This window comes from Lytechinus variegatus, chromosome 2, assembly GCF_018143015.1.
Source record: "Lytechinus variegatus isolate NC3 chromosome 2, Lvar_3.0, whole genome shotgun sequence".
NCBI classification, from domain to species: domain Eukaryota; kingdom Metazoa; phylum Echinodermata; class Echinoidea; order Temnopleuroida; family Toxopneustidae; genus Lytechinus; species Lytechinus variegatus.
The window spans coordinates 81,536,050-81,555,058 of NC_054741.1; the positions used below are offsets into that span (position 1 = coordinate 81,536,050).

Consider the following 19,009-nt stretch of genomic DNA (forward strand, 5'->3'; position numbering starts at 1 on the left):
GAGCCCTCACCCCCAAAAAAATGATTACTGGGCAATTCCATAAAATATGTACGTCCGACCCCCTATATTTGTGACCTCCATGAAATTTTCTGGCTCTGATTTCCAGTTCTTATGACAGTCTGTAATGCAGTCAAATGACTATGACTTGGTCATTTTATGAAGTAAAGTAAAACTTGAGAAAAATGGGGGTTGGACGTACAAAAATGTTGATCATTTTATGGAATTGCCGTTCTGTTAAAATAATGTATATATACAAATAAATCAATTGTAAATTAAGATAACAAAATTTAAGATTTAATAAGAATTGAAACATCTTACTGATGGATTGAGGAGGCATTAACTTATTGTAGACAGCTATCATAAAAGTTATTTATTCATAGCGTTGTGTATTATTTAAAAGCCAACAGAAGCTAAATTTCTTTGTATGCCTGCATTCATGGGCCAATAAAATAATCTTGAATAAAAAAAAAAAAACATTTCTAATCATTTTATAAATGTTGTGTAGTCATGATATATGCTTTGAAGTTAAAAAAAGAAACCACCTTTGGAAATATTACAAAAACAATTATCACTATACAATAAATAGAGTACAAAATGATAGCAACATACATCTAACAATAACAAATGCTGTGATTAAATCAATTTGACTACCCTGGGAGTTGATCATCTCTTCATATCATTCATAAGAAATCATGATATATTGCAAATTTGAACCAAAATGTAGGGGGGATGGCAGGATCAACCAATGGAGGTAAATTCAAATCCAAATCAAATGCTTCGAGAACAAAAAACAGTATTAAAGATTACTCAAGGATGGATGAATTTCTTTTTAGCACTTTAAAACAAGGCCATCAAAGGCCATTCCATATTGACTGGATCAATGCCCTTCTCATTGGCCTTAGAGGTTGGCTATGCATTCTTTTCCCCCATTAATGCTGTCTTATAGCCATGAGCCCTATGGAAATGTAGACTTGCCCATAAAATTGGTATATCAAAGCATAGAATAATACTCAAGATTCATAACATAATAAAACAGTGTGAATAGGGTATCATCTTCAGTTTTCATGGAGACAGTATACTACGAGATAGTATTCCATAGAACTTAATACATTAAAACAAACTGTCAAAGTGCTTTAACCCAGTCATCAGATACTGATTTGCAATGATTAAATTCTTTGACTCCGGAGTTGTGAAAAGATCCGGAAAGGACTGACAGAAGTTAAGTCAGTGGATAAAACTTACTCAATACAGTGAAATACAAGCTTCACCTTAGCCTTTTTGGCTACCAAGAGTGAGATAATTACTTTTAAATATTGATATAATTGTATACAGAGCATTACATAAAGTTTGTATTTCATAAAACTCTTTAGACTGTTGGTGATGGACAATTCCTGTTTCTAGATGAAACCTGACAATATAGCTTCAATCTTGACTGTAAGTGATGCAGTATCAGTTGGGTAGGAAGTAATATCAGCTGTGTATTCTAACAATGATCAATCTTAGAATTATTTAGAATAATGTGGCACCCTTTATACCAAAGTGTTATTGGATTATATCACAGAGAAATTGAACCATTAAAATACTATCTGTCATTAAATAATCAAGTATTCTAATGTATATCAGTAAAATTGAACAAGATTATATTTCCAGTCATTTATAGATTCAATCAGTGGCTAGTGTTTTGTATTTTCGTAACAATTTTACTATATTTGCTCTACTTATCTAGTTTTTTTTTAATCAAAGGCACTGAATCCTTGTTACACTGCTAATGTTATTTCTTGGCCAGAGTATCCAGGACCTTGCTCATGACATTCTATAAATGCTAATCCATTTTGAACTTTAAGAAGACATGCACAACAAATCATAAAATCAAAAAATTATTTGAACAGATAAACTTCACATCATTGAGAATAGATTGGCAGTGGTATTCCTGTTGATATCTTATGGGAGTTTGCTCCATTAATGACTTGCAGTAGCATCGAAAGACCCAACATCAAATGCTGTGGATTACCCGCTACACATCAGCAGGTAATGAACTATGCTCCCCTAGAGGAGTGTGAATAAGGCTGAATGTTGATCAGAGACACCAGGAAGAGAGTACATCCTAGTCTGTCAATCAGTCTGTGAAGCAGGAGGGGTAAAGTCATGTAGCGGATGGTTACCAATGTCATCCTCAAGCTGATGATGGGTGTGTTTGGATCAACTGAATGGCAGGGTTGGCATCGGATTGAGCGTGACATCTCTGGAGGGTGACATACACCGATCAGGAATGGAGTCGATGGACAGTTCACATGGCACCCAGAGAAAGCACATCAAAGCATACATTACAGACTCTTACAGGACGAGAGAGGTCGTATTTGACAATGGGAACCATCTTTGATGAACACTTGCTGCATAGGATTCTACCACAGTGTCGACTGTAAGATAAATCAAACAAGACTGAATCAGACAACACCAGTGGTACCTTCACGTTGAAACTTGTTATTCATTAATACCAAGCTTCAAGGAATATGGAAAGAATACATATGACAACTTACTTAAGGAACATTGACAAAATTCAAATTTTCATCACGGTTTTGGACCTGAAATGACCTTTAGTCTTTATCCAATGACCTGGAATTTTACTCATCTAACAGTTGATACTTGATCCCCCTTGTTTACAAGATTTATGGAATGCACAAACAAATTTAATTAATAATTTTTTTGGGGGAAAAATCAGTGAAAAAAAAAAAATTTGTGACCAGCAACTCTTACACAAACAATGAGTCGCCAGGAAAGGTTATCTGTTAATAGCCCAAATAATAAGTTGGTCTTTAAGAACTAAAAACAACAAATTTAACATATCTGCAATTCTTCTTCTTCATACTCTCAAAATTTGAAGTTGTAAAGCTGAAGTAAAGAAAAGATTTAAGAGTTTCTTTCACACCCTTTTTTGGACTGCTTGGAAGTTTCTCAAGATTGATCAGTGTGCATACTTGAGGGAACACCAAACTTCAAACTTTGTTTTCGACTTTTTTAAAGATAAACCTGAATTTCCTCTGTATTTGTATTATTGAGTATTTGTCAGGGTTATTGTTGATCAATTTTTACAGTTTAGATTTCATTCTAAAGCTTGAGATGTGCTTTTTTTTCAAGCTAAATAAAAAATTTCAAATTTCATTTTGGGCGAGTTATTAAAGGACAAGTCCACCCCAACAAAAACTTGATTTGAATAAAAAGAGAAAAATTCAACAAGCATAACACTGAAAATTTTATCAAAATTGGATGTAAAATTAGTAAGTTTCGCTTATTTTCAACAAAATAGTTATATGAACAAGCCAGTTACATCCAAATGAGAGAGTTGATGACATCACTCACTCACTATTTCTTTTGTATTTTATTATATGAAATATTTTTATTTTCTCGTCATTGTCATGTGAAATGAAGCTTCATTCCTCCCAGAATACGTGGAATTCCATTATTTTAACATTTTGTGCTTCAGGCAAGGAGGTCCTAATCGTCAAATTCATAAAAATTGAAATATTGTATAATTCAAACAATAAAAAACAAAAGAAATAGTGAGTGACATCATCGACTCTCTCATTTGGATGTAACTGGCTCGTTCATATAACTATTTTGTTGAAAATAAGCGAAACTTTGAAATGTCATAACTTTCTTATTTTACATCAGATTTTGATGAAATTTTCAGCATTGTGCTTGTCTGATTTTTCTCTATTGATTCAAATCAACATTTTTCTGAGGTGGACTTGACCTTTAATGGTATTGGGGGTAGCGGGTCAGATTAATTGGATAATAAAACTCAAAGTTCATTAACATTTGACCTTAACTTGAAAATGCATTATCATTCATAATGACTTTTGTGATATCCAGTAACAATATCATTTAAGTTTCATTTAATATGATGAAAATATTTTCTGGTGGATGAACAAAAGTCAATTTAAAGTGAATTGATCTTAAATGACCATTGACCAGAGAAAAATACATAATTATACAAATGATTATACCAGAAACAAAATTCATACAAGTTAAGAAATAAGATTTCAAAATTATCTTGAAAATTAAAATCTGAAACCTTGAAAAATTTATTATTCTTTAGAATTGCACATGGAGAGATTACATTACAGTCAACTCCAGTGAAACTGTTCTTAACACCATGAATCAATTGAATATTTACCATGACCTTTGAACTTACCAGTGATGTTTTCTTGTCTTAATGCTGAATTTAACCTGACATTCTTGACAAAGCTCACTTTCTGACCATGCTGGCTCCTTTGACAACATATCTGAAATCATATAGATGGAAAATAGATAATCAGTTGCTAAATAAGAAAATATGTGTGATTCTCGGGAGAAGGCAAGTAGTTCATTTCGAAGATCTACATTCATAAAAGAATTAATGGGACGATTTTTTTCAGTTATACAATATAATACCTTCAGCAACCATCTACAGTGTGTTGAGGCATTTAAAACAAAAAGAATTTAAGAAATCTTTGAAGTAAGTAATTGTGACCTTTTATTCTGAAATTTTGGAATAAGGGTCATTCATTCATTCGTAAACAGATTCACAAAATCAGTGATATAATAACTGTTCATTAATTAATTAATTCATTCATTCATTTATTCATTCATAAACAGGTTCACAAAATCAGTGATATAATAACTGTTTTGCATTTGAAATATCAATGAAATACAAAAAACATGGAATCATTATCAATGGTCTCAGTAAAATGAACAGTAAAAGAATCAAATAGGTCTATAATACAAGTATATAACACCTGAGCAAATATACAACAAGAGCAAAAACAAGTGGGGTTTGACAGCTATGAATAATCATAGACAGATAAAATATTGTTTTGAAACATATTGTAGTTGAAGTACATACCTAAGAGCCTAAAGAGAAGTTGCTTGGTGGCCACCTGAGCATTAAAGATAGACACGCCTTGTTTGTTCATGATACCAAGACTAGCCCCTGCCCTAACAATTGCCCTGCAGATAGCCCCATTGCCCTTTTGGTAGGCTAGCAACAAGACAGTGTTGCCCTCGGCATCCTGCTTGTCTAGAGGATACTGGGGCATGCATTCCCGGAACAGGTCAAAGATGGCTGCAGCGTTGTCCCTGCCGTACTGCCCCAGTAAATGCATGGGTGTCTGACCCCTGTAAAGAGAGAGAAAAAAAAAAGATTTAGTATCACTTGAAACACTCACTTAATCCTAGACCAATGGAAACTTACACAGTACAATTCATCATCCCTTATGAATCTAATTGTGGTATCCTATAGTTTCAAAGAATTTCTACCCATGTACTCCTGGTATGTTGTTTACAGTGGGTTAATATTCACTTGGTCTCAAAGCAGTTGGTCAACTTCTCAGTGGGTCTGATACCACATGGGCTTAACCCACATATGTCAACCTCTTGACAGAAAAGTGAACACGGATACTATTATTATATTTTCAAGATGATTTATGGGGCACCATGCTGCATATTAAAGTCAACAAATACCCAACCATTAGCATTATTGCATGCAGCACGCACATATATGATGAATTTGAGGGGCAGAAATGAAAGAGAACAGAAACTCAGAAAATCCCATTTTTGACAGGTAAAATCATACTTGATTGATACAATTGGATTAAATTTTTAAAAATCCCGAATGGTTTGCAATTTTTGTAGCCCCACTTGGACTACTACCAATTTGGTCTAATTCTATTTGGTCAACACTTCACTTGATCTAATACTCACTTAGTTAAACCTCATTGAGGTGATTTGATCTTACTTCAGCTTCATTCTAATTAGTATCTTTCATTTTGTAAAATGATTCAGCTGTGATAGACCAAGTGGATACTAGACAAAAAGCCTAAGTGGAAATTAGATAAAATGCAGCATGGGTTACATGGCAATTAGACCAAATGAGTAGTAGGCGAACTGGTTGTAGAAAAACTAAGATTAGACCATGTTGGATGAGACGAAACAAAAAGGAAAAACAGAGGGTGTGGACCATGTGGCAATCCACCTTACATAGCACAAACATCTTTACAGTGCAATGACTGAATGCTATTAAACTCACCTCATGTTGAATGCCTCAGCATCAATGCTAGATTCAGTAAGGAGTACTCTTGCACTGTTCAAGTTTCCATATTGCACTGATATGTGGAGAGCTATACAAACACAATACAAGGAGTGCAAACTTTAAATAAAGTTTTCTTTTAGTTTTTGGATAATCGCATAGAAGCATAATAAATACTGTACTTATATGCTCATGTTTCAAGTTATTTTCATCTTTAGGGAGTAAATTATTGAATTTTCTGAAAATTAATATTAGTAATCAATGCAATATCCAAAGATGATATTCAACTGATAAAGTTATTCAAACCATATGAAAATACAACCAAGTAGATAAATGAGGTTAATATGGATTTGTTTTTTTAAAGATTAGAGTATGCAAATATTATCCTCATGATATTACATGAAAAGTTGCATACTATCACAGGCACAAATTGGATAGTAAATGAGTTGGGGATACAGGTGTTAGGAATTTCACCTTGCACAAACCTCCAGACTACAAGCTGAGTATATTAGTTATCCGCTTTTATATAGTGTTTATCACACTGGAACAATGTCTATTAGCAGATATATCATTGCCTTAGGATATGCACATAGGATTATGTTTTGCTCACATGTAGTGTACACACAATCTATACTCCAGTATTTCAGTAATGTAGACATAGTATAATTAAAATACTTACCACTGTTCCCATTGTCATCTTTGGAATCCACATTGATGCCATTCTCAATGAGGATACTACAGATTGTTGAATGATCTTTAGCTGCAGCCATATGAAGAGCATTCTGTTTATGGTTGTTCAGATCCATCACACTAGCACCGGCTAATAACTATAAAAAATAATCATTTTTAATGAAAATGACAAAAAGAAAGGTGTTTGCGTGTACAGAAAAGGGCAGGAAACTTCTTAATGAATCGGTTCAGAAATAGCACCATTAGTAAAAGAAACATTTACAAGTTACTGGAACTAAAAATGATGTTGTCTGTCCTCTTGTTCAACAGTGAGAGTCGGAGATTGAAAATATAAATGTACTTTATTGTGATCAAAGTAATAATATATGGTGGTGATTTTTTACCTGTTTGCTATTAAGGCATAAATGCTTGTAAGCAAGCAACCAGAGGACCAATGGCTTAATGTCCTCTCTGATGGATCTGGTAATGAGGATTTAAATGCCTAACCAAAGTTGGAATTGAACCCGGGTCATCAGAATCTCTACCGAATGAGCTATCGCACCTTCTTGTGTATATGATACATGTTTATTTTAGAATAAATTAATTCATTCACTGAAGATATTGAAATCTGAACAAATCACTATAACTCCTGAATGCATACAAGAGACAAGTTTGAAGTTGATCTGTCCAACAATTCTTAAGCTCTGGTACAAATTAGACATTGTCAGATATAGAATATATATGAACTTTAACCTTGATACACAAAAAATAATCAGATCATTGTCACTCTAATCTGCATACATACACAAGCCTAGATAAAGTTGATTGATTTATAAAGTGATCACAGAAACAAAGCTGGGGTGGATTGAAGACTAAAGATATAATGCCTCCAGCAACCACTTATGGCTTGCAGAGACACAGCAAAAGCAGAGAAACTGAGAAAAAAAGAAATGTTTGTAATGAACTTACCAGGTTCCTCACAATGATCTCAGAACCAGCTTGGACTGCAAGGTGAAGCGGAGTGAGTTGAGATGAATCTTGTATACGAGAAGTGACATTCGCCCTCACACTGATAAGAAAGAGAACACTCTCTATGTCTGACTTCTCAACGGCAACATGGAGAAAGTTCCTGCCCTTGTTGTCAAGCTGTCATGCAAATAAATTCAAAACAGTCATTATAAATATTGCTAGATCACATGGACACTGCAACCTAAATTATAAATCAATTGCACATTTAAGCTTAAATGTAAGTCTAAGAAAAACAATATACAAATTGTTATCATCAATATTAAAGCATGTCCTATAGCTTTGGCTAATCCCCTAAATGTTTATCATTACTAGAGTGTAAGAATGTGTTATGTGTGTGCCCTGAATAAGTTTTGATGAGGAATATATGAAATGAAATTTTGTTTTCCATGACACATAGTGTGAGTTTACATAAAAAATACTTTTCCATGATAAATTTTACGATATTACATGAAGTCTATTTTGATTGGGTGCCTGATTATTCCCATCAGCACCACCATACCTGTTCCGCTGCTCTTGGTTCTCTATCAAGTATAGCCTGTGCAGCTTTGTTGTTCTTGAAGGTGAGGGCAGCAGCGAATGGTGTCAGACCACCCTTGTCTCTTAGCGTCAAATCCAGGAGTGGATGAGACATGATGAGACTGATGATAGTCGGGTGTTGGTTGCTAATGGCTATGTGAAGAGGTGTCCTACCTTCCGAATCCTGATATGGGATGAGACGAAAGTAGCAACGATGTTAATTCAAGCAGCGATTGTTAAAAGGAGAATGAACTATTGTGTCATCCCACCCTCCCCTTGAATAGCATATCATATATCTACACCTGTAAACAAATATATATGTGATAAGCCTAATATATTCATCTGTATTTTCTAATTCATTTGACAATGTGCTGTTCTCAATTATCATGGTTTAAGCAGTTTACAAAGTAAAGGACAGACAGAGGTAAATGGTGGCCTTGGAGGCATACATAAGATTAATTATCTTAAATACAGACTTATTCAACTGTCCACATGAAACTAACCTTGGCATTTATATCTGCTTGATGCTCAATAAGGCACTGGACCACTTGTTCCAGACCCCATTCACTTGCATGGTGAAGTGGACCTTGACCATCAAAAGCCTCATCTGGACCTTCTCCATTTGGTCCTGGTCTTCTAGGACTGTTCACATCGCACATACTAAAAAAATACAAATAAACTAAAATTACAAATGATGAATAAAACTTGATTTTTGATCAGTCAATCAACATTTAACAAATAAAAATACAATATTTGCTTTAAGTATAATCCATTTTCACTGACAAATATTTCAAAGATTTATTGAAATTACTTCAACATATTCCCAGTTTTGATGGACTAGGACAATAGCAAAAAGAAAAGCACTGGACAGATATCCTACATATTCAGAATGATTCTTTGTTTTCACAATACATTGATGCAAGGTTCCTATTTCAGCAATTTCAGCTCATACCAATGTAAGAAAAAAAAAAGTAGGTAGAAGCAAACATAACTTATTACTTTCTACAAAGTCTTGTATAAAGTTTTTAGAAGCTCACCTCCTAACAAGAAAGCATGACACTGTTTGATTGTTTTCATCAATGGCTCTGTGGAGTAATGTCTGCTGCATTCCTCCTTCACCTAGACCCCAAGCCGTAGTATCACAACCATGTCGTACCTACATGAATAATCATCAAAGATTACTAGCTGAATAAGATTTGAACCACATACACCTAGACCCCAAGCCGTAGTATCACAACCATGTCGTACCTACATGAATAATCATCAAAGATTATTAGCTGAATAAGATTTGAACCACATACCCCTGGAACGCAAGCCGTGATATCACAACCATGTCGTACCTACATGAATAATCATTGAAGATTACTAGCTGAATAAGATTTGAACCACATACCCCTGGAACCCAAGCCGTGATATCACAACCATGTCGTACCTACATGAATAATCATCAAAGATTACTAGCTGAATAAGATTTGAACCACAAACCCCTGGAACGCAAGCCGTGATATCACAACCATGTCGTACCTACATGAATAATCATCAAAGATTACTAGCTGAATAAGATTTGAACCACATACACCTAGACCCCAAGCCGTAGTATCACAACCATGTCGTACCTACATGAATAATCATCAAAGATTACTAGCTGAATAAGATTTGAACCACAAACCCCTGGAACGCAAGCCGTGATATCACAACCATGTCGTACCTACATGAATAATCATCAAAGATTACTAGCTGAATAAGATTTGAACCACATACACCTAGACCCCAAGCCGTAGTATCACAACCATGTCGTACCTACATGATCAATCATCAAAGATTATTAGCTGAATAAGATTTGAACCACAAACCCCTGGAACGCAAGCCGTGATATCACAACCATGTCGTACCTACATGAATAATCATCAAAGATTACTAGCTGAATAAGATTTGAACCACATACACCTAGACCCCAAGCCGTAGTATCACAACCATGTCGTACCTACATGAATAATCATCAAAGATTACTAGCTGAATAAGATTTGAACCACAAACCCCTGGAACCCAAGCCGTAGTATCACAACCATGTCGTACCTACATGATCAATCATCAAAGATTATTAGCTGAATAAGATTTGAACCACATACCCCTGTAACGCAAGCCGTGATATCACAACCATGTAGTACCTACATGAATAATCATCAAAGATTACTAGCTGAATAAGATTTGAACCACATACCCCTGGAACCCAAGCCGTGATATCACAACCATGTCGTACCTACATGAATAATCATCAAAGATTACTAGCTGAATAAGATTTGAACCACAAACCCCTGGAACCCAAGCCGTGATATCACAACCATGTCGTACCTACATGATCAATCATCAAAGATTATTAGCTGAATAAGATTTGAACCACATACCCCTGTAACGCAAGCCGTGATATCACAACCATGTAGTACCTACATGAATAATCATCAAAGATTACTAGCTGAATAAGATTTGAACCACATACCCCTGGAACCCAAGCCGTGATATCACAACCATGTCGTACCTACATGAATAATCATCAAAGATTACTAGCTGAATAAGATTTGAACCACATACCCCTGGAACCCAAGCCGTGATATCACAACCATGTCGTACCTACATGAATAATCATCAAAGATTACTAGCTGAATAAGATTTGAACCACATACCCCTGGAACCCAAGCCGTGATATCACAACCATGTCGTACCTACATGAATAATCATCAAAGATTACTAGCTGAATAAGATTTGAACCACAAACCCCTGGAACCCAAGCCGTGGTATCACAACCATGTCGTACCTACATGATCAATCATCAAAGATTATTAGCTGAATAAGATTTGAACCACAAACCCCTGGAACGCAAGCCGTGATATCACAACCATGTCGTACCTACATGAATAATCATCAAAGATTACTAGCTGAATAAGATTTGAACCACATACCCCTGGACCCCAAGCCGTAGTATCACAACCATGTCGTACCTACATGATCAATCATCAAAGATTATTAGCTGAATAAGATTTGAACCACAAACCCCTGGAACGCAAGCCGTGATATCACAACCATGTCGTACCTACATGAATAATCATCAAAGATTACTAGCTGAATAAGATTTGAACCACATACCCCTGGAACCCAAGCCGTGATATCACAACCATGTCGTACCTACATGAATAATCATCAAAGATTACTAGCTGAATAAGATTTGAACCACAAACCCCTGGAACGCAAGCCGTGATATCACAACCATGTCGTACCTACATGAATAATCATCAAAGATTACTAGCTGAATAAGATTTGAACCACAAACCCCTGGAACCCAAGCCGTGATATCACAACCATGTCGTACCTACATGATCAATCATCAAAGATTATTAGCTGAATAAGATTTGAACCACATACCCCTGTAACGCAAGCCGTGATATCACAACCATGTAGTACCTACATGAATAATCATCAAAGATTATTAGCTGAATAAGATTTGAACCACAAACCCCTGGAACCCAAGCCGTGATATCACAACCATGTCGTACCTACATGAATAATCATCAAAGATTACTAGCTGAATAAGATTTGAACCACATACCCCTGGAACCCAAGCCGTGATATCACAACCATGTCGTACCTACATGAATAATCATCAAAGATTATTAGATGAATAAGATTTGAACCACATACACCTAGGCCCCGTTGCATTAATGTTGATATTATAGTAAATGTGCCTTCCAATGGTATCTTTCATGGAATGCTTGAATCTGATTGGCTGTTGAGCCTTGTTACCATGGTAGTTACCATTGAATGGCAAAGATACCATAATGGTAACTTTTATGCAACAAGACCCTGTCTGGATATATTTCCAATTAATGGTATCATGGAAGAGGACCAGAGCCCTCCAGTAACAGAGATCAAATGAAATAAATCATTGCATAATCCAGTATACACTTTGCACCCTTATTGTGACATCATTCCAGCTCATTTATCCAGAAATAACAGTATACTCTAAACCCAGTACTACTCATCTTGTTTCTCATCTTTTATAAGCAATTACAAACCTCAGTTTTGGCAAACACTGCAGTTTTCCTTGGATATTACTGCTAGTTTAATCCTTATCCTTTCCTGGAGGCCGTTTCATAAAGCTGTTCGTAAGTTAAGAGCGACTTTAAGAACGACTGGTGATCCTTTCTTACGCGCTAAACCATCACCTATGGTGTATACATGTACCATTTACCAAAAGAAAGAATCACCAGTCGTTCTTAAAGTCGTTCTTATCTTACGAACAGCTTTATGAAACACCCACCTGGGTTCTGTTCCTTGTTCAATTAACTATTTCTCACTCTTAGCATAAATTTTATTTTGGCATACATTGAGAAACACTTGAATTATTCAAAGAAATTTGACTGCATGGCTACCTCATCCAAAGAGTCACAAAATATTGCAGATATCATCAAACTGAATGTGTGTTTTCTGTAGGAAAAGTTGAAAAATCAATGACATCAATGATCAGCTATTTTTACCATTTCTTTATTTTCAGAAAATAAAGGCTGTAAGGAGGTATTTTTTGCCCTTTTTATCATCTTTCTATTCAAATTCCCTTTGGGAAGGATGTAGCAAAGTTCTAAAGCATATGAAATAATATTCTGATGTTTAAATGCATGTGTTCGGTAATAAAACAACTCACTATACCAATTAAAAAGCACCCTTACCAGAGTTGAGGCAATGTCTTCCTGGCCGCTCTCTAAAGCTACCCAAAGGGGTGGGTTTCCATTCTCATCAGGGGTGTTCATGTTTGCCCCTCTCACACATAGAGCATCAACCACTACTGGTAGATGCCTCTTGATTGCCAGCTGAAGAGGGTTTTCACCATCTCTCGTCCTATAAGAGGTCAAAGGTCAAAGGCAAAGGGTTATTATATCACAGGAAGTGGCATTGATCTAGTCGGGTGTTTCATGAAGTAGATGGAGACAATGTTTTATGAAGGGAATCATTCTTTATGTTGATTAACTTAGGTGTTGAATTAATCAGTAAAGATTATGAAAATCAATCTATTGGCATTTTACTTAAGATTCTGCTATATTCATTGCAACTGTAATACTTGTATTTTTGAAAGCATTACATAAAAAACTCTGGTAATTTTGCACACATAACATACAAAGGCCCATATTCTGAACTCAGGTTTAAATTAAACCCTGGTTTAAAGTTTAGGTTTAACTATGGAGAGCCAATTGGAACACAAATCTGTATTAGTACATGTTCAATTTATTAACTCTTTAAAAACATTCAAATCATTTATATCTGTCTCAGAATGATAGATGAAATATTATTTCATTATGAAAGCAAAGGAAAACAAAACATCAAATATGAGAAATATACAATATAAGCAGATTCTTTTTTAGTTTTTGGCTTCCCATAATTTTAGCACAGAGTTATACCATGGTCTGACTTAAGAATGCAGGCCATTGAGTAAAAAGTACTACTAACTTGATATTGATATCGGCCTGGTGCTCAAGGAGAAATAAAGCACTGGATGTATCCTGCTTCTGAATGGCAAGATGAAGCAACGTTAGACCTTCTCCAGTAGTGTAATTGATGTTGGCTCCAGCATGTAAAAGCTGGGCTGCAAAGCTGTGCAGTCCAGTCCACAGGGCCAGGCCAAGAACAGTCTGATCGTTGGAATCGCGAAGATTGAAGTCTGGAATGATCTGGATACCGTCTCGAGATTGAAGGGCTTGGGCTTTGAACGGGAAAAAACAGAAATGATTATTCCTCTCAAGAAAGGCAGCCACTAGAAATCTGAGACTGGGTACTACCTGTGTAGTGCATCAATGTCTCAATGTACAGAAGAAATACAAAAAGTACAAGTATATAGAAAGTGTAGACAGAAGTTGAAAACACATGAACATGATATTCAGAGGATTCATTTATTGAGGTTGTTTTTTTTAGAGATGTTGGGTGATTCATGAGCATTAGGATCAGGACAATGTTTCATTCATGAAATTGATGTAAACAAAGATGAACTGATAATGATCGGCTGTTTGTACTGGAAGTACCCCTCATAACACATCTGGGCACTTGGAAGGAAATTTCTACTATTGATAGTTGATATCGCTGATTATTATCTACATAGTGTTATAGTGATACATCAAAAATGCGTACCTCAGTCTGCAACAATTGGCCTGTTCAATACGAGAGAGTATTGAACAAAGAATCGAAATCCAACAAATATCCCATTCTGTACAAAACTTGCTGTTCAATATGGTAACGTATTAAACGGTCTAATGTGCATTTCCAAAAATTACAACACGTACACAACAATCAATGCAATTTGATGTGCAGCATAGAGCACAGCATACTTAATGACGTTATAAATAACTAGATGTTTGTCACATTTCTATGATCTATTTGATTTTATGAAGTGAGGCTGTATTAATTGCAGTGACACGACTTGCTAAATTATTATTTTTTTCTGGGGAGGGAGTGGGGTAGATTTAAAGACAATTATATTGAATGGCTTTATACCAGAAATATTCTACTTGATGGGCCCAGGATACTGCGCTCATCTTCAATAACTCAAAAATCTTGGAATATCTATGGTATTTCATTCTGAACCATCCAATATAAGTATCAGCAATATGTGACAAGAATTGTGTACAACAGTCTTTATCAGCATTTAATGTATTAAGGAGAAAGTCTGAGAGAGTATGTTTAGAGAGAGTATTTGTACTGAATATAAGTGAGAGCTTACTTCTATGTTCCATGAAGACACCAACTACTTCTGCATGCCTGTTTGCCACTGCCATGTGAAGTGGGGTCTGTTTGCAGGCCACGAGTAGACTACTATCTCCTCCATTTCCTCCTCCATCCCCTCCTCCTGTTTCTCTTCCAAAACCACCATCACCCCTTCCAAAGGATCCCTCATCCGTGAATGGGTTGGAACCTGCAGAGGACACGGTTTCTGATGGGGTAGAGCCAAACCCCATGGAATTGAACTGGGAGGTAAGGTCACTACCGGTATCTCTAGTCTGGGTGTTGGGGTTGGCCCCCTTCTGGAGGAGGAGATCAGAGAGCCGGGCGAGGCCAAAGCTGGCAGCAGCATGCAAGGGCGTCTCTCCCTGTTCAAGAGATGGACATATATTTTTACATAAATACCCCAAAAATATAAAGACAGCCATTAGAAAAAATAATCCCTGAAAATTAATAACCACAGTACCACACATGATGATACCAAATACAAAAATATATTAAAAAAACACAGTTAAGCCAAAGTCACTTTGGCGATAAGTGTTATACGCATTGAGAGACATGGGTAAAAAAAAATAATATGCTATATTGCATGCCATATCCCTGTCTTTCATTCCGAAATTAGTTTTTATTTTTTGTGGATGTTTGTTGAATTCAATTTGGGTCTGTGTCTTACAAAGTCTGCAGAACTTTTCATTAAACAAATAGTCAGTGATTTTTCCCTATTTGTTATAAGTAACTAAAAAAATCTTTGCATCTGGGGCCCATTTCATGAAGGACTTACAACTGTTGTAACTTTGACACTATGGTAACTACCATGGTAATCTTGATTGTGATTGGCTGCTGAGCCCCGTTTCCATGGTAGTTGCCATAATGGCAAAGTTATAACAGTTGTAAGTCCTTTATGAAATGGGCCTTTGATTTGCTCAGAGCAAAGATGCATTATGGTCACTACCCAATTCATTTTGGATACCATTCTGCAAGTGGTTACCAGTATCCTTTCAATAGTTCTGATGCAGACTGTACTTTTCATATTTCGATGTACTGCTTTAATGACAAGAAAGATAAAGCGTATTAAATTTCTTACTAACCTTGAAATTGGCAAGATTTGGCGAAGCACCATGTGTAGCTAAGAAAAGAGCTCCTTCTTCATTCCCTGACCTGGCTGCTCTATGCATCAGAGTATCACCTGAAATCACACATATTACATTCTAATTATATCAGAACAAGTAATAAAACCTGAATAGGGCATTTTGGAAGCAAGATAGAAATGGATTGAGGAAGGAGGATGCACTGATTGAAGTAAAGTGGAAGGAAAGGTAAGGGTGATTTCTATGAGAAACAAGGTGAATCCAACCCACGTAGTCTGGGACTATACCAAATTTAAAACATGGATGAATGACTGACACTGTGTCTGTCCAATTGATTAATCAACACAAAAATACATCAAAATAGCTCAGCTAGGGATCAGCTGAGTAGCTACTGATTAAACATTCATACACTCCTTCCTGCAAAATTTATTATTTCTTATTTTCCCTCTTTCGTAAATTATTGGTCCATAATATCCATATTCCAGCTGATCAAAACCTATTGCAAGACTGTATGTAAATGAAATAAAAATATACTCATGTACTTGATCATATCTGATAACCATCATAATGTGAATTAGGAGTTAAGGCTTCAAAATCATCTTGAAAATTAAAAATCTTGGTTTACAGACCCTCAAATGACCTATCAACTTGGCCTTGTCACTTGAAGTTACACCCACCCATTTGCTGATTCTTGGTATATTTTCAAAATGATCTTTAAAAATCAAAATCATAACTTTGATTAAGTCCTTCAATTTTTGATAAACCCTCTCCTAATGATCTTGGCAGGTAGACTGTCATAACTATAGCTAGAATTAGTGGCATTAGCATCAGTGGCCAACAAAGGGAATAATCATTACAATTACTCAAAAGGTCAAATTTTAAAGGTCTTACCTGTTTGTGGGTTGATTGCATCAGGACTACATCCTCTCCTAATGAGCTTGGCAGCTAGACTGTCATCATTGTAGCTGGTATTAGTGGCAGTATTATCCAGAGCCCACCAGAGGGCAGAATCACCATCATTGTTCAATAGATCAAAATTGATCCTGGAAAAGAGACAAAGAAAGAAAGATAGAAAGAAAGAAAGAAAAAGAGAGAGAGAGAGAGAATATATCAAGTGTATCCTTGTCATTCTTCAAAACTAGAATAGGTGCCCGTTTCAATAGTGACAATGACATTCCTGCCTTGTACCACTAGCTTTATATCTCTGCTGTTGATCATTCAAGTAAACAGCTTGCATGTCATACACACAAAAAATGCAATCAAATTTATTTGTGCAAGTTTTAATCTTCATGGATTTATCATGAAATCTGGTGAGTGAGGGACATAATTAGACACCCATTGCTATAAACATGGTCTTATTAATGGAAATTTATATTGTTCAAAATGAGCTGGATCCAGATACTTTTACAAGTTATAATAATTCAAAAACTTTAACCTTTTCAATGTTGATACCCTCAACATGGTCAAAGTTCATTGAGACTTAATGACCTTTGAACTTGGTCATGTGACCCGAAACTCCTGCAAGATGATTGTCAATACCTGATTACCATTATGGACACATTTTAGGAAATAGGTACCTATAGTCTTGCTCTGCTTTGCAGGGGAGACAAAAATTATTTAAATATAGCACAAAATTTCCAATAAAATGTATGGTCTTAAAACCTACAAAGAGAAATGCACAGTATAAATAGTATTGAGTTATGGTGAAATGTCACAATTTGTACCCTAAATTCATGGAAAGACCCACTTATGTGGCTGATATATTTTTCAAACACAGAAGTCTTGTTGTTGTTGTATATATTTCTATTGGAAGAAGTAAGAATGTTAATGTATCCTTGTACTAAATTCTATTTATGTGTTCACTGAAAGTATCAATAAAAATATCATAGATATATAAAAAAAACTTAATTTATCAACTGGAGTCATTCGATAAAACCCACATAGATATACTTACGATTTGTGGCTGAGGAGTTTATCAAACACAGCAGTGTTTCCGCTTCCGATCGCAATGTGAATGGGTGTGCTGAAAATCAAATGTAATGTTAACAATATCAGTTACGGAAATTCTCAATCTAAATATATAATTTCATTTTCCATAATCATAACATCTGGACTTCAATAAGGCAAGTATCAAGTATGAAATTCATCTTTACCATCGTCATCATCATCACCATCATCAATGCTGCCATTACCATCAGCATAACTAAGCATGGTAAAATAAAATTCAATTATAAAAAATGTCCATACAGCAGTGTAGAATACATTGCACAGTACTATCATTCCAATAATTTTTTAGGTGTTCAAATGATTGGTGGCCAAGATCTCAAAGTGGGTGGGGGGGTGATTCACCTCCCCCCCCCCCATTCCTGACCAGTGAACAACTGAAAAAAAACCCTGTCTATTTTGAACCTACTTACTTTCCCTTGCTATCCTGTGCATTGGGGTTGGCTCCACCCTGTATGATCTGTTCTGCTACCCTAACCATACCTTCTAGCTGGGCTGGGTCAGTTACAATGGGGTTAAAACCAGACACCATGTGAAGGGGGGTTTCTCTGTCACCCTGGGTAGCAGCATTTACATTGGCCTTAGACTTGATCAGGAAGTTGGCAGAAAATTCATCCACTAAAAGAAATAAAGAGCAATATAACACCCCAGATCATCAAGTTTAAGTTATTATTGCTGTAGACAGGAAGGTTATTCTCTTCATACCACTAATATTAATACTTATACTACTACTACTACTTCTACTTCTACTAATACTACTTCTAATAATAATGTGATTTGTAGGGGACCTTATGATTCTAAACTTACATGTTGATGATGCATATGTATAACAAATAGGCAAATATGAGAACAAAATCTGAATTGCTATATAGATTTGAATATT

The 19,009-nt window shown here is 35.7% G+C and overlaps 1 protein-coding gene across 1 annotated transcript in view; it reads right to left on the reverse strand.

The window, feature by feature from the left end:
* Positions 1 to 503: 503 nt before the first annotated feature.
* LOC121409242 (rabankyrin-5-like) overlaps positions 504 to 19,009 on the reverse strand; it is a 30,674-nt gene continuing 12,168 nt past the window's right edge. Inside the window, exons 8-23 of the mRNA XM_041601114.1 lie at positions 18,540 to 18,744; positions 18,077 to 18,145; positions 17,014 to 17,165; positions 16,123 to 16,220; positions 15,036 to 15,402; positions 13,772 to 14,024; positions 12,997 to 13,165; positions 9,316 to 9,434; positions 8,782 to 8,938; positions 8,262 to 8,462; positions 7,703 to 7,879; positions 6,744 to 6,891; positions 6,065 to 6,155; positions 4,883 to 5,154; positions 4,193 to 4,283; positions 504 to 2,417 (exon numbers count right to left, since the gene is read on the reverse strand). Coding sequence (XP_041457048.1) covers positions 2,288 to 2,417; positions 4,193 to 4,283; positions 4,883 to 5,154; positions 6,065 to 6,155; positions 6,744 to 6,891; positions 7,703 to 7,879; positions 8,262 to 8,462; positions 8,782 to 8,938; positions 9,316 to 9,434; positions 12,997 to 13,165; positions 13,772 to 14,024; positions 15,036 to 15,402; positions 16,123 to 16,220; positions 17,014 to 17,165; positions 18,077 to 18,145; positions 18,540 to 18,744 — 2,699 coding nt within the window. The 3' untranslated portion in view covers positions 504 to 2,287. The remainder of the gene's footprint in view (positions 2,418 to 4,192; positions 4,284 to 4,882; positions 5,155 to 6,064; positions 6,156 to 6,743; positions 6,892 to 7,702; positions 7,880 to 8,261; positions 8,463 to 8,781; positions 8,939 to 9,315; positions 9,435 to 12,996; positions 13,166 to 13,771; positions 14,025 to 15,035; positions 15,403 to 16,122; positions 16,221 to 17,013; positions 17,166 to 18,076; positions 18,146 to 18,539; positions 18,745 to 19,009) is intronic.